The following is a 14,269-nucleotide window of genomic DNA, read 5'->3' as shown; positions in this document are numbered from 1 at the left end:
GACATGGAGAAGTTATAGCCTGCCCAGGGCCCAGGTAACACAGAAATAGACAGGAGGAGGGACCAGGGGCCATGTCGTGGGCCTCTCAGAGAGGAAGGCAAAGGGTCTGGAACACCTAACAGGACAGAGTGCCTTGGCAGTTTCATATCAGAGGTTGCAGGCCGTATGGGGGCTGGCAGTAGGGGTGGGGTGGGGTCAGGGAGACAGGACAGGGTGCACTTGGGGAAAATCAGGCACCCTGGGCTTACTGAGGGATGATTCCAGCCAACGTGATACCTGAAAAGATACGCTGGGAGGAAGTCGTGATGCTAGGCAAAGAAACAAACCCACCCCAGTTTGACTAGAGGTAAAGGGAAGGGTGTGAAATAAGGTACCTAGTAGTTATCCATAGTAGGAAGTCTGCTCTGCGGTTGTGTGTGTGTGTGTGTGTGTGTGTGTGTGTGTGTGTGTAAGAGAGGGAGGGAGGGGAAGAGGGGGAGAGCTAGATGGCGGATCCCAGTGGCAGCTCTCCACACACCCGTTCCTACTCTGGTCTCTGCTTGAATCGGGGATACTAGAACCTCATGATCACAGTAAAAGGGCCCAAAGCTCTAGCAGTTTCCTCCATGGGATTAGCTTGTGGACAAGTCTGTGAGGTTTTGTTTTTTTTGCTATGGGAGCGTCCAATCTACTGTGGGTATTGCTATCCCTGGGCGGGTGGGCCTTGGCTGGGTAGGAAAAGAAGATGAGCAAGCCAGAGGAAGCAAGGCAGTCAGCTGAGAGCCTACGTAGTTCCTGATTCGGTTCCTGCCTTGAGTTGCTGCTCTGGCTTCCCAGATAATGGAGTGTAACGTGCAAGCCAAATAAACCCCTTCTTCCCTAAATTGCTTTTGATCGCTGTGTTTATCACAGCAGCAGAACTCAAACTAGAAGCAGATGGCAAAAGCCATCCTTACTTTTACTCAGATGAGTTCCCATACCCAACTATGGTGCAATCAATGTTCAAGGACCCTGAGATGATGTATCTGACTCGGGGAGGAAATGAGGGGTGCGTGTGGAGGAGGAGGTAGTGGTGGTGGTGGTGGTAGTGGAGGTGGTGGTGGTGGTACTGTCACAAAGTTGGAAGATGATGACTGAAAACCTGAACCCACTACTGGTAGCCAGCAAAGCTCCAGCTCCCTCAGCCTCACTGTGTCAGACACCACAAACAGCCACCAGGAGACAGCAGTACCTCCTTTTGCTGGCCGGTTGGATCCTGAGGTAGGGCAAACTCGTCGTGGTCCCCAGTTAAGCCAGGAAGACCCACAGCACCAAGTACCCCTGAAGTGAGGAAGAGACGACGTGGGCGGGGCTAAATGGGCGGGGCTTTGGTGTGGGCGGGGAAGCTAGAGGGTTCCTAGGGCAGAGTTATCAGGGTCTAGAGACATATACCTCAGCTTCAAGGGAGAAGAGGCGGAGCTCCGGGGTTGGGGGCCATACCTGTGGGCGGGACGTGGAGAAAGGCGGACCCCGTAAGAGGGCGGTGCTACGATAGAAAGGACCAGGAGGCGCTGAGGTGAGGAGGGTCGAGCGGCGTAGTCAGCGAGTGGAGCTGTGGTGTGGAGGGCCGCCAGAGCGCTCTGTGGCGGAGGGGTAGGTGGGCAGCGCCTGGGTCTATGGGGATGGTGAGGAGCAGGAGCGGTGGGCCCTGGACCCGACGAAGTTGAGGACCCAGTGGGCGTTGGGGGCCTGTGTGCGCTACACAGAAGCGCGGGGTATGGGGCTGTTGGGAGAATCTCGGGAGGGGTGTGGCTGGAGCTCGGGGCGGAGGCAGGGTGGGGCCTGCACTGGTCCGAGGAGGGCCCAGACAAGGCGATCAGAAGTTCGGGGCGTGACCTGTTCCCCGACTAGGGCATGGGGTGGATTGGGTTAGGCGGTGGGGCGGGGTCTTGGCAAAGCTGAAGGGCAAAGGGACTGACTAGATGGGGGTTTGGGGTGGGGCCTGAGTCCACTAATAGGTATAGGAGTCTCCTAGATTGGTACTTGGGGCGGGGCATGGGCGGAGCCTGGGCGCAGCCGAGAGGAGAACCGGCCTGGTTGGGGCGGGGCAAAGGCGGGACAGGGGCGGGACCTGAGCCTCCACTCAGGAGATGGGCTGGGTTGGGGGCGGGGTGAGGGCGGAGCCTAAACCTAACTGAGTAGTGAGGGGGGTATCTGCTAGATTAGGGGCGAGGCAGGGGCGGGGCCAACGCCTCAAATAGGGCCTGAGAGTGGGTTTGGTGGGAGATCAGGGCGGGGCCTGAGGCTGGTCCCGGAGAGATGCGGCGGATTTGGCTAGGTAGAGGCGTACCTGCTAGAATTGGGGCGGGGCAGAGGCGAGGCCTAAAGCCAGAGGCGTGGTAAGGAGGAGGGAACCTGCTGGAGTAGGGGCGGGGTCTAGACCCCCGAGGGGAGTATGAGGGAGTGGTTAGGCTGGAGTTCGGGGCGGGACAGAGGCGGGGCTTGAGTCCGGTGAGGGGTGCGGGGCGGGGCGTGGGCTGCGGCGCGCGAGCTGAGCGTCCGGCCGAACACCGCCGAGGCCCGAGCCCACCCGAGTGTGCCCGAGCCGTCGGCCCCCGCCCGGGGCGATGGAGCAGGAGGCCGGCGGGGCCGCCGCTGCGCTCCTGCGGCAGAAGAGGGCGGCGCTGCGGCGCAGGGGGTGCAGCTTTGAGAGTCCCAGGTACCGTGGCCCCGGAGGGGTGCAGCCTCGAGGGGCGGGAGCGGGGAGCAGGGCACGTGGGGGGGGGGGCGGCGGTGTGAAGGGACAGAGCGTGGCGAGGCCGAGGCGTGGGAGGGAGTCGGCACGGAGCCTGGTGGAGCGGCCGGGCCACGCTGAGGGAGTGCCCAGCAGGAGGGCTGGGGACCTGTGTCCGGCCAGCAGATGCTATGGACGTCCGAAGCCATGGCCCGTGACAGGCCCTGCACACCACGGCTCAGGGAGGTCTCGGGCTGTGCAAAACGCGAGCTGCCCGCTTCTAAATGCTCAAGGACAAGGTCGGAACCCCTAAGCTCCCAAAAAGATACCTTTCAGGTGCCTCTTGCTTTATCTAATCCATCCTCGCACCTCAGGTGCCTGGGCACCTGCTGCCTCTGGCCCCGCCCATCTCTGGCTTGCGGGGTGGGGGGCGCACCCTGTATAGTTCCTAGGTCCCCTTCTCTTTCCCCAGGTTGTCGGTGCCCCTCCCGGCCTTACCTTCCTTAACGGGCGCGCCCTCCTAAGGAGCTAGCCCGTCTTAGGTGAAGCTTGACTGCTGCCGGACACGCCCTTCCCTCTGCGGCTGATGCCAGTTACCTATCCCCTGCTTACTCCCTTGTAACTTGAAGTGGGTCCTGCTTCCAAATGGCCCTGTTCCTTTCAGGATGACTCCAGCATCACTATCCCGGCCAGATTTTCATCATTATTCTGTAATTATGGCCTTAGGAAGGGTATCCTGAAGCCAAACCCCTTCCCCCCAACCTACTGATGCTTCACCCCTGAGGGGTTTTTCATTGCCACAGCCTGGGTAGGGACAAGGAGAAGGGGAAAAAAATGTGGGACTGTAACCTCCCCTGAGGTGGAAAAGAGAGTTCATTTGCTAAGGCACAAAGCCAGCCAGCCAAGATCCTTAATGGAAGGTGTGATGCCCTTAATTGGCCTTTCTGAGACTCAGTCCTTGACACACCCTTCTCCAACAGTTCTGATGAGAGTGTGACGAGGAGGAGAGAGACCATAGCTGTCCTAGTAACCTGCTCTATCACAGCAGCCTAGTTCAGGCCCCGCGGGCCCATCACCAAGTCTGGTGCGCTGGTCACTCTTCCCTCAGGCTGTAGAACGGTCCATCCGTTCTTTTTGAAACTTGAACTCTAGGCTTAGCTCTGTGTACTCAGTATCTGGGCATCTTCCAAGAAGGTCCTATATATTGTGTGGTGAGCCGCATGTTAAATTTCCCCTGGACAGGAGACCCAGACAGCTAACAGTCTCTATGGCTAGAGCGTGAAGAATAGGAAGAGGTACGCCAAGAGGCTGGAGGAAAGAGTCTCTCAGGTCTGAGGCAGAACTCTCAGACATGAGAGAATGGTTGCTTCTGTAATACAGCTTGTCCAGTTTGGGAGCCACGGACACCTGTGGCTGTGGAGCACTTCGCTAAGGCACCTGAGTGTTGAGCTGTGCCCAGCTGTCAGTGTAAGTAACCTCCTTGACACCAGCACTACCGCCTTAGTCAGATTTTCCTAATCACTAGCTAACTGGCTCTCTCAGGCTCAGTCCTTGACACACTCTGCTCCAGCAGTTGTGAGGACAGTGCAATGAGGACTGAGAAATGTGTGTGCCGGAGTGGACAGTGCCAGCTTAAAAACTGGATTTTCCTCCCTTTGTCTTAACGACCAGATTCTTCAAGGACTAAATGACTTCCAGGCCTCCAGGGTGTTTTTGTTCTCTGACACATTGTGACATTATCTTGTGACCTGTAAGATAATAAGGACTAACTTTTTTTTTCTTTCTAAAAATAATTTGTTAAATGAAAATGCAAGAAATATAAACAGGATAATTAAATTACTTTGTTGTTTGTTTGCTTGATTGATCATTTTTGAGACAGCTGTCAATATATAGCCCTGGTTGGCCTGAAATTTTATATATAAGCCAGGCTGGCCTTGAACTCACAGAGCTCTGCCTGCCTCTGCCTCTCAATGCTGAGTTTAAAGGCATGTGCCTCTCAATGCTGAGTTTAAAGGCATGCGTCACCACACTCAGTGGATCATTTATTGATCACATAATCCTACTAAAGGTATAATGTGGACTTTTTCTTCTACATGAATATTTATCATTTTAATTGGCTTTTTCACTTAACACATCATAGATATTGTAAGAAATACTTAAACATTGCCTAAGAAAATTTTTCTTTTTTAAATTAATTTATTCAGATTACAACTCAATTGTTATCCCATCACTTGCATCCTCCTGTTCCTCCTGCTTTTACTCAATTCCCCTCCCCTAGATCTATGACTGAGGGACACCTCCTCCCCCACTATATGGTCATAGGCTATCAAGTCTCATCTTGGTAACCAGCTTATTCTTTCTTTGAGAGCCACCAGGCCTCCCCACCAAGAGGAGGTGGTCAAATATGGGGCACCAGAGTTCATGTCAGAGTCAGTCCCTGCTCTCCACATAACTGTGGAGAATGTCTTGTCCATTGGCTAGATCAGAGTAGAGGATAAGAAAAATTTTCAGTTGCTTGTGTGATCACGTACTGTATGGATGTAAACTATTCTTAGCCCGTCTTTTACTATTTTCACTCTTCCTAGAGATGCAGTCAATCCATGTGTAGTCACCTCTGTGTGAAGACATCACTGGTCTACATGGTCATGAAAGTGAAGGGAATTAGGGGCCAGAACCAAGGAGCCTCCTACAGTGTCCTGAAGCACCATGCCAGATTGCGCCCCTCGGCATTATTATATTTGCCAAAATGCCTTGTCTTAATTTGAATTTCTTTATTTAGTAATGAGGTATTTCTCATAATTCATAATTTTTTATTTATGTTATTTGTACATATGATCTTCATTTTTCTTTTAGAATATTTTTATTTTCCTTATAGAATTGAAGCTCTTTTTATTTATTAATAGAATTTTTTTTTGGTTAAATATGTACCAGTTACTTATTTGCCTTCTCACTTTCTGTCTGCTGGTGGTCGTAGTGGTGGTGGTGGTGCTCTGTGTGTGTGTGTGTGTGTGTGTGTGTGTGTGTGTGTGTGTGTGTTGACTATTGTCTTGAACTTTAGATCCATTGATTTCTTCCTTGTTTATGCTCATATCAGAATCCCTTAACTTAAAATAGAAAAATAATTCATCTACAGTTTCTCCATGTTTAATTCCATTTTAAAGTCAGCATACAAAGTAATTCTCCATTATATCTTTGTTGCTCTAAAAACGACTTCCTTAATTCAATAATCCAAATGACCTCACAATTCTGGCTGGGTGTCAGAGCCTCTTGTATACATCTTAAGCGTTTAGGTGCATGGTTCCTTCTGCCACGCCCATTGATCCAGAAGGCCCGCGGCTGTCTGAGAGCTCTATAGCTGCTCTCGAGAAACACAGCCAGGAATGAAAGCCTTGCCACGTCGGTGTGCCTCAGTTACCTCTCGTGACCAAGTGTATCAAGTTCAAATGTCTTGTGCCACGGTTAGGCCCTTAGAGAATGATCATCTTGTTATCGTGTGTGTTTACATGAGTGCACACTGGTGCCGCATTAGTTTCAGCTTGTCAGTTCTCTTTGCTAAATAGCCTTTGTCAGTTCTGATAACCGGTATGCAAACACAGCAAGCTAATGAAAGTGAAGGAGCAAGAAACGGACCAGGCACGAGGCATCATGCTGGTAGTAGTGAGGAAGACCAGCTTTGTAAGGAGGCATCATAGAAGACACCCATTCTGCTAAACAACTTGCCCTAAACGTGGCGTTCCCCATGACTTTGTAGTCGGGCATATCAGACGGTGTTTGTGCACAAGGACCTGGGCTCCCGGTTCTGCCTTTTCCAATCAAGCGTGTGAATGTCAGAGAGTTGCTTTAGCCCTCTATGGCTCTTGGTTAATGCATTTTTAAAGTGACCTGTATTGATGTAAGCCTTAAGTGACTTAGCATGTGTGAAGCGCTCCCCACAGGAGTGTGGGAAGCATTGGGACTGACAGCGGTGGACAGGATGATTAACTTTCCTAGGGAAGTTCTCAGCCACATCCACTTTGTGCAGAAGACGCTAATAAGCAGGTACATGGTATTTTAAGACTCTGTTGCTTTTTTTCCCCTCCACTTCCTAACAATCAAGAATGACAGGTAACGACCCTGAGTTATTTTAAATATTCTTGAGTTGCTGAGCTGTGTTGAGCAGTTCATAGAGGCTGAGCTTTGCGCGAGCTGCGGTATTAGCAGGGTTGCCTAGCAGGGTAGAATTTACCAGGCGATTTCTTTCCATTTTATTCCACCTGTATTCTTTGAGAATTTCATATGCTGTATTTTGACCGTATTCTCTCCCAGCTCCTCTCAACCTCCCGCTTCCTGTCCCTTCCCATCTTGAAAGCCAGTCCTCTGTGGGAGTGCAAGAAACTTTTCTCCAGCAATCTCTGTAGTTGGTCAGCTAGATTCTGCATACTCTATATAAGCTCAGGGAGTCTTCAATTCTAAAATAAGCTTGCGCGTGCACAAGTGTGTCTGCGTGCATACGTGCATGCATGCATGTGTGTGCGTGTGTGTCCATGTGTATGAATGTGGTGACCAGAAGACAGCCTCGGGTGCCATTCCTTAAGAGTCAGCCACATTGTCCTTTTGAGTCAGGAGGTTACCAGTTAGGCGTGGCTGGCTGACCAGTCAGGCCTAGGGACTGTCCATCTGTCTCCATCTTCCCAGCACTTACAAGCGCATGTTACCTCATCCGGCTTTTTTACATGACATCTGGGCATTGACCTATTGTCCTTATCCTAATTCAGCAAGCACGCCACCAATTCTTTCTCTAGCCCTAATCAAAACCACTTTACTAGAGAGCAACTTTGTTGTCTTTCCTAAGTGCACTGTTGAAGCTCACCTGATCCTTGCCACTTTTCTGTCTGTGTGGCCACTTGTAGTTCTAGCGGCCGCCCATGGTTTGAGTCCAGGTGAAAGGTTAGATTAGGTGGTTCTTGCCTCTGGCTATTCAACTGTAATCTCTATTGAAATCCTCTACTCCATCTGGGACTAATAACATGCCATTGTCATTTCTGATAGGGTTGTGAGGATGTTCTAAAATATCATCAGAGGTGGGGCTGGAGAGGTGGCTCAGAGGTTGAGAGCACTGACTGCTCCCCCAGAGGTCCTGAGTTCAGTTCCCAGCAACCACGTAGTGGCTCACAAGCATCTATAATGTGCTCTGATGCCCTCTTCTATCATTCAGGCCTACATGTAGGCAGAGCATTGTATACATAATAAATAAATAAATCTTTAAAAAATATATCATCAGAGGCAATGAATGGTGAGCAAAAGAGAAGTCTTGGCTCATGAGGATGCATAATGCTAGGGAGGAGCAAGCTTTGGGAGTAGGTGGTCAAAGTGTTTCAGTAATGCCATCAGGATCTTCATTTTCCTAGTCGACTTTTGCCCTAGTTTTCTTTCTATTGTTGTGGTAAATTCCATGACCAAAACCAACATGGCAAGGAAATGGTTTATCTTACGTTTCAACATCACAGTCCATCACTGAAAGAAGTTCAGGTAGGAACCCAGAGGCAGGAACTAAAGTAGAGACCATGGAGGCTGGCTCGCTTCTAATGGCCTGCTCAGCCTGCTTTCCAGGGTCTGACACCACTCACAGTGGGATGGCCCTCACACATCAACCATTAATCAAGAAAACATCCCACAAAATTACCTATAGGCAAGTCTGATGGAAGAATTTTCTCAATTGAGCTTTCTTCTTTGTAGATAACTTGTGTCAAGTTGACAAACACTAACCAATTCAACTTTTTTTCTCAAGATAGGAAGAACAAGTTAACTACTATAGTTTTTCTTTTTCTTTCTTTCTTTCTTTCTTTCTTTCTTTCTTTCCTTCTTTCTTTCTTTCTTTTTTTCCTGAGACAGGGTTTCTCTATGTTATCTTGACTATCCTGGACTCACTTTGTAGACCAGGCTGGCCTCGAACTCTCAGCAATCCACCTGCCTCTGCCTCCCAAATGCTGGGATTAAGGTGTGCGCCACTACGCCCAGCCTAGTTTTACTTTCTATTCCAGAAATATACTGCTCTATTCTCAGTAAATGTCTGGAGTGTCCTTCACTGGCTAGAGACATCCTTGAGCCAAATGGTCAGACCTGGGTCATGTATGCAAATCAGAACCGATGGGTAAATCGCTTCCATTCATAGTGACTGAGAGAGAGTGACTCCGTGGAGGAAAATCGCAGTGCTCTATTCAGAAGGAAGTGGGTACTAGGTTGACCAAGGTGCTGTTAGATCTAGGAGGCCTTCCTAAAATGCAGGTGTCCACAGTGGGGTTGGTGCTCCGATTTAGTTCTTGTTCTAAAAGACTGTCTTAGCTCAGTGACTACATTCTAGCTGCTCGGTGTAGCCATCGTGCCTCAGAGCCCCCACTAGACAGAAGAGTTTGAATTATGAGTGGAAAACATAATTTTGTCCTGTTCCAAATATTGCTCCGTACGTGAGGGCCTCCTCGTTAGTCATGCAAAAAGCCCACGTCTCCAAGAACAAATCTGATGCCAGAACAAATGGTTTCCTGTTCCTGTTGCTTTCCAGGCCAAACTGGGTTCTGAAAAGAGCAGTTATCCAGTACCCATATGCAGTCACGCTCTCTTCTTCCATGTGCTTTTTTTTTTTTTTTTTGACTCTTGGGTTTTGTTGTTGTCATGTTGTAGTTTTGTTAATGAACACTTAAATGGCGCTGTCTTTGTAGACTTTAGTTCCTCTATATTATGTCATCGTTCTTTTGTTTGTGTCAAGGCCTTAAGTATTTAATCATAAATAAATCTGCTGCTGTTGGTTTTCTTTTGGATAAACAGCAGTCTTCTCAGGAAAGACTGTGAAAAGCCATCTTGCATTGGGCCAACATAATGGGCTCTGAGGGCCAACAGCAGAAAATTAATTTTCATATCTGTTTCTCCTAAGGGCAGGGGAAGCAAAACTAACTTTTATTATTCACTAAGATTTTCAATTAATGCAAACCAGCTTCCTTTCTTGGAGGAAGACAATAGTTAAATTAGTTTTGCTGGAGAAGGTTAATATGAGAAATTAGGTTTGGCCGTCTGGTTTCCAGAACTGAAGATCTGAAGAGAGATGAAGTCTGGTGAACAGTGCAGTAGGAAGATTGGAGAACTGAGTCCTCTGCGGCAAGGCTTGCTGGGAAATTCTAAAGCAGCATGCAGGTGGGGGTGGCAGTGGGATGGGCTGGTGTTTCTAAACCCTTAGGATATGAGAGGACAGAGAGCAGGTAGGAACTGCGTTCACTGCAAAGAGCCTTAAACGCAAAGCTGTTCACTGTGGGGCCACTTGCTGGCAGAGGCTGTTTAGAGTACATTATCAGTCATTTGGAGCCAACAGAAATGTGCTGTTCACAGTTCCCAAGGCTTTGAAATCCAAACTTAGGTTCCGAGTTGATTTTGTAAGTGATGGATGCTTGTCTCGCAGAGACAGAGCCTTCTAGAGGTGTGGTCACATGGTAGAGAGGCCAGTGAAGCCAGTTGGCTCCTTTGCCTCTTTTAGGAGTTGTGCAGACGAAGCCCTGATGACTGGCTAGCCTTCAAGGGTCCCCTCTTTATACTATCTGACTGGGGTTAAATTTCAGCAGTGAATTGAGAGGACTCACAAGAGACACAAACACTCAGACTGACAGAAGTTGAAAAATAACAAAGAATTACTGCAATAGCCAGGTGTGGTAGTGCACTCCTGTAATCCCAGCACTCTGGGAGGCAGAGGCAGGCGGATCTCTGTGGGTCTGAGGCCAGCCTGGTTAACAAATTGAGTGCAGAACAGCCAGGACAACACAGAGAAACCCTATCTGGAAACCCACCCTCAAAATACCCAAAACTAACAAAAGAATTACTGGAATAAAGGTTAACAAATGTGGAACTCAGGGGTAGCAGATACATTAGGAAACTATTGTAGAAGGGATATATATATATAAGATGGTTGAAAAGTTTTCAGAAGACTTTAAGGAAATAATATATATATATATATATATATATATATATATATATATATATATATATATATATATCCATAGGGCTGAGGAGATTATTCAGCAAGCAGAGTGCTTGCTGGGCAACTGTGGGGACTCAAGTCTACATCTCCCGTCCTCTGGGTGGCACGGAAGCCCATCTGCCACCTAGGTGACGCCGGCTAGCTCAGCTAGCAATATTGTCAATCTCTGGGTTCTGTGGAGAGACCCGGCCTCAACATGCAAGGCAGAGAGCAATCCAAGGCATCCAACATATACATATGTATGCACACACACGCACATCCCACAAGTGCAAACATATTCATATGTACCACATAATATACATACATAAATAAAAATCATATATGTAGTTTATACAAAGAGGAGTGGTTTTGGTTTTGGTTTTATCAAATCAAATCACCTAAGAAGTGGCCTCTAGGTGTGAACTCCTGTGGGTCTTCGCTGGCTTTTGACAAGACTTTTTTGTAATATGGAGGAGATACTGACAGGAGACAATTGGAAACAACCAATAGTCACCTCGGCGGGAGTGGCAGGATGTTAAAAAATTCATGTTTTGCTTATTTTGTTTTTTTTTTCTTTTGTAAAGAAGTTTATACTGGATGAAACCTATCTAGGATTTGGGGATAGGAAAAGGGTTTCATCTGTTAAAAAAAGAAAAAAGAAAAGAATTTAAAGAGATAATGGCAGCCTTTAAACATTTGAAAGGATGGCATATGAAAAGGAAATGAGGCCCACTGGGCGAGTGGCCCTGAGCTCCATCCACCAGCACAGTGGGTGTGAGGTCACAGAGGGAACTCAGGGGATGAAGGGCTCCCTAGCAGCCAGAGCCTCCCCCAGCAGAAGTGGCTTTAAGATGTGGTTAAATTTCATCTTGGAGATGCTACAGCACCATAAGCTAGACTCTAGACTCCGATTTCTCAACCACTTTGCCTTTTCAGCATACTTTAGGACCTAACAGTTTTCAGCAGACTTGAAAGGACTCAAAACAGTGTCAGTTAAATTATCAATAGCGAGAACAAAGTGTGCCCTCTCACGGTGGCCTGGGAAGTCTGTTGTGTCCTGTGTTCCGGTTCCCACTGGGGAAATACTTAGTGCCAGAAGCAACATCTCTCTTCTACTCAAGGGCTGCACTCCTGTGTGTTCCCATAAAAGTACACAGTGTCTTTCTGCTGCTTAGGGAGTTTGAACATTGTTCCAGTCAGAAGAAATCTATAACCGGCCCTACCCCACATCTGCTTTTAAGCCAATCTGGCAAACACTGTAACAATCCAATCTGACAAACACTGTAAAGGCCAACGCAACAGTAACTGGTTGCAGATAACAGAATCCACCCTCCCCAGGATATGCAGAGGGAGTTAATAGGAACACAAAGAGTTACGTGTTTATAATGTCCTTGAAGGAGCTGAGGGCTGGTTGGTCTGTGTTCCTGGAATTCCTCTATGCTCCCTGTGATGCTTTGAAGTCATCAAGAAGAAAGAAGAAAGATTCTACTTCATGATAAGAAGCCAATGGGGAAGGAACTAGGGCTGGAGGGCAGAAAAGAAAGTTTTCCAAGGATGTGCAAGCTCCTGGGTTTGAATTCCCAGCACCACAGACGCCCAGTAACATAGCTAAGTCAACAGATGGAAGCTTCTGCTACTGTATTCGCCAGCCGCAGAGCCCCCACTGCCCACTCTGCCTCCATCTCCACCATCTTTACCGCACCTTCAGAAAACTCTGGAATAAAAAAGCAGCTGATATAAAGCGATTAAATAAATAAATCAATGAAAAACAAAAGGTGGCCAAGTCCAGATCCACAGAACCCCTTCGCTGTCCGCAGAGCAAAATGATGCCCACGTCTCTGGTTCTGCCTGGCATCATTCCAGAGCCTTTCAGGAATGCCTCTGGTCTGTAGAATCTAAGTCGTGCCGGAACTCTAAGCACAGAAAAGGGGGACGTTTCTGTTTGAACCCTTGCAATGTTAAGGGAGAAGGCATGAAGCAAGTGACCCCACAGTGTGTTTTAGGCAGCATCTCTCCTGCCATTGCATCAACAGCTTGGAAAACCAGTGATACCCCAGCCCCAGATGGGTGACTGGCATGGGCTTTCTAGGCATGAGATGTGATTGCATCGCCCAGAAGGAACTGAACACATGAGCACCTGCCTCGTTTTTCTGACCGGAGAGAGGCAGTGCCTGCCAGCAAGTATATCCTCATGTCTCTCCACGATTCAAACCTGGATTGATGTGCCATAGTGGACTGTCTGCTCTGTGCATCCAGCTCAGCCCTCACAAAGCAGCTTCCTGCTGAGAGGCTAGTGAGACAGTGGAACCACGTGACCAAAAGCATGGCTAATCTCTTTCAAAGAGATTGGAAAGGCCTAAGCATCCTGGCAAGTTTTCCCTCCTCAAATGGAATTTTCTGTGCTCTTGGCATCTACGTAGTCATTGATTTGTTGGACAGATTGCTCACACAGTCCCTCTGTGTGCCAGGTGTGTAGAAATGCCATGAACAGGCAGGTCGGGTTCCTTCCCTTATGGAGCTGACGTTCGAAGACCATGAGATAGACCACGTGCTGGTAAGCAAATGCGTGACCAGAACAGCTTCATCATGAAGAATAAAAAGGCTCTGAAAGCCAGATGTGGCAGTGCTCGCCTGTAGTCCCAGTATTTGGGGAGGGAGAGGCAGGTGGATCTCTGAGTTCAAGGCCAGCCTGGTCTACAGAGTGAGTCCAGGCCAGCCAGGGCTCTGTTACACAGAGAAACCCTTGTCTTCAAAAACCAAAAACAAAGAAACAAACAAAGCTCTGAGATAAGTAACTGTAGTGGGAAGTAGGGGAGTTTGACCGTGTCCATGGATGGTCCATCCACTGCTGCCCCAACTAGCTCTTTAGGGCGTACTGCTCATGTCAGCCCAGACCCCAAAAGCTGGGTTTAAAGAGAGGCACAGATCCTGATTGACATGTGTTAAGGTTTTCCTCAGTGACCGGTCAGAAGCAGCAATGTGTGAGATCACAGGAACTCCCTGTAGTTCCTCAGGCTCCTCGTGAAACATGGCCGGCAGTCAGTGATGAGTGTGGTGCGGCTGGCGCCAGGCTGGAGAGCAGAGCTGAGGCTGAGCTGGCTTATCAGTGCTAGCGCTGCCTCCTGCCAGTGCAGATGCCCGCTCCTGTTGCAGTTCTGGTTTTCTGTGATGTCAAACTGTCCACATCATGAGGCCTCACTAGGCCTGCCCATGCCTGCCTAGCTGTGCATAGCATCTGGATGAAGAGAAAAATCCAGAATGTCACTGAATAAATGGTAGGAAAGTTTGAAAATAGCAGATCTGACCCTCTGTCCAGCTTTCTATTGATATCCACCCCCCTACACACATAAAGCAGCCAGCTCCCTCACAGAGGGTCTCTGTGGAGGATTTTCCGTAACAGATGGGTCCCTCTTTGGGTGGGTTCACATGTACTTTTACTAAAAACTGTCCCTTTAAATTATCTAATATATCAATAAAGACAAGAGAGGCTCAGTGGTGCACACCTGTAACCCCAGCACTTTGGGAGCAGAGGCAGGCGGATCTCTGTGAGTTTGAGGCCAGCCCGGTCTCCAGAGTGAGTTCCAGGACAGCCATGGCTA

General features: G+C 48.6%; 1 protein-coding gene and 1 long non-coding RNA gene across 3 annotated transcripts in view; one reads left to right on the top strand and one right to left on the bottom strand.

Annotated features, from left to right (window-relative positions):
- Window positions 1–50: 50 nt before the first annotated feature.
- LOC311607556 lies at window positions 51–2,450 on the bottom strand. The gene is made up of 3 exons (XR_014782632.1): window positions 1,459–2,450; window positions 1,211–1,299; window positions 51–276 (listed from the first exon to the last, which is right to left on the bottom strand). It is a non-coding gene; the product is annotated as an uncharacterized lncRNA (long non-coding RNA).
- GARNL3 (GTPase activating Rap/RanGAP domain like 3) overlaps window positions 1,401–14,269 on the top strand; it is a 146,914-nt gene continuing 134,045 nt past the window's right edge. The window contains exon 1 of one of the 2 annotated variants that reach the window (XM_084799369.1): window positions 1,401–1,534. Coding sequence is in view for 1 of the 2 variants with exons in the window: in XM_084799371.1 (XP_084655497.1) it covers window positions 2,586–2,677 (92 nt within the window). In the remaining variant the exon portion in view is untranslated. Of the gene's footprint in view, window positions 1,535–2,529; window positions 2,678–14,269 lie in introns of those variants that run through there. The other variant, XM_084799371.1, reaches the window with a different exon arrangement.

The sequence above is a fragment of the Acomys minous genome (genome assembly GCF_964271855.1).
Source record: "Acomys minous genome assembly, chromosome: 10".
In the NCBI taxonomy this organism is placed as follows: Eukaryota; Metazoa; Chordata; class Mammalia; order Rodentia; family Muridae; genus Acomys; species Acomys minous.
This window is presented reverse-complemented; position numbering and strand designations above follow the sequence as displayed.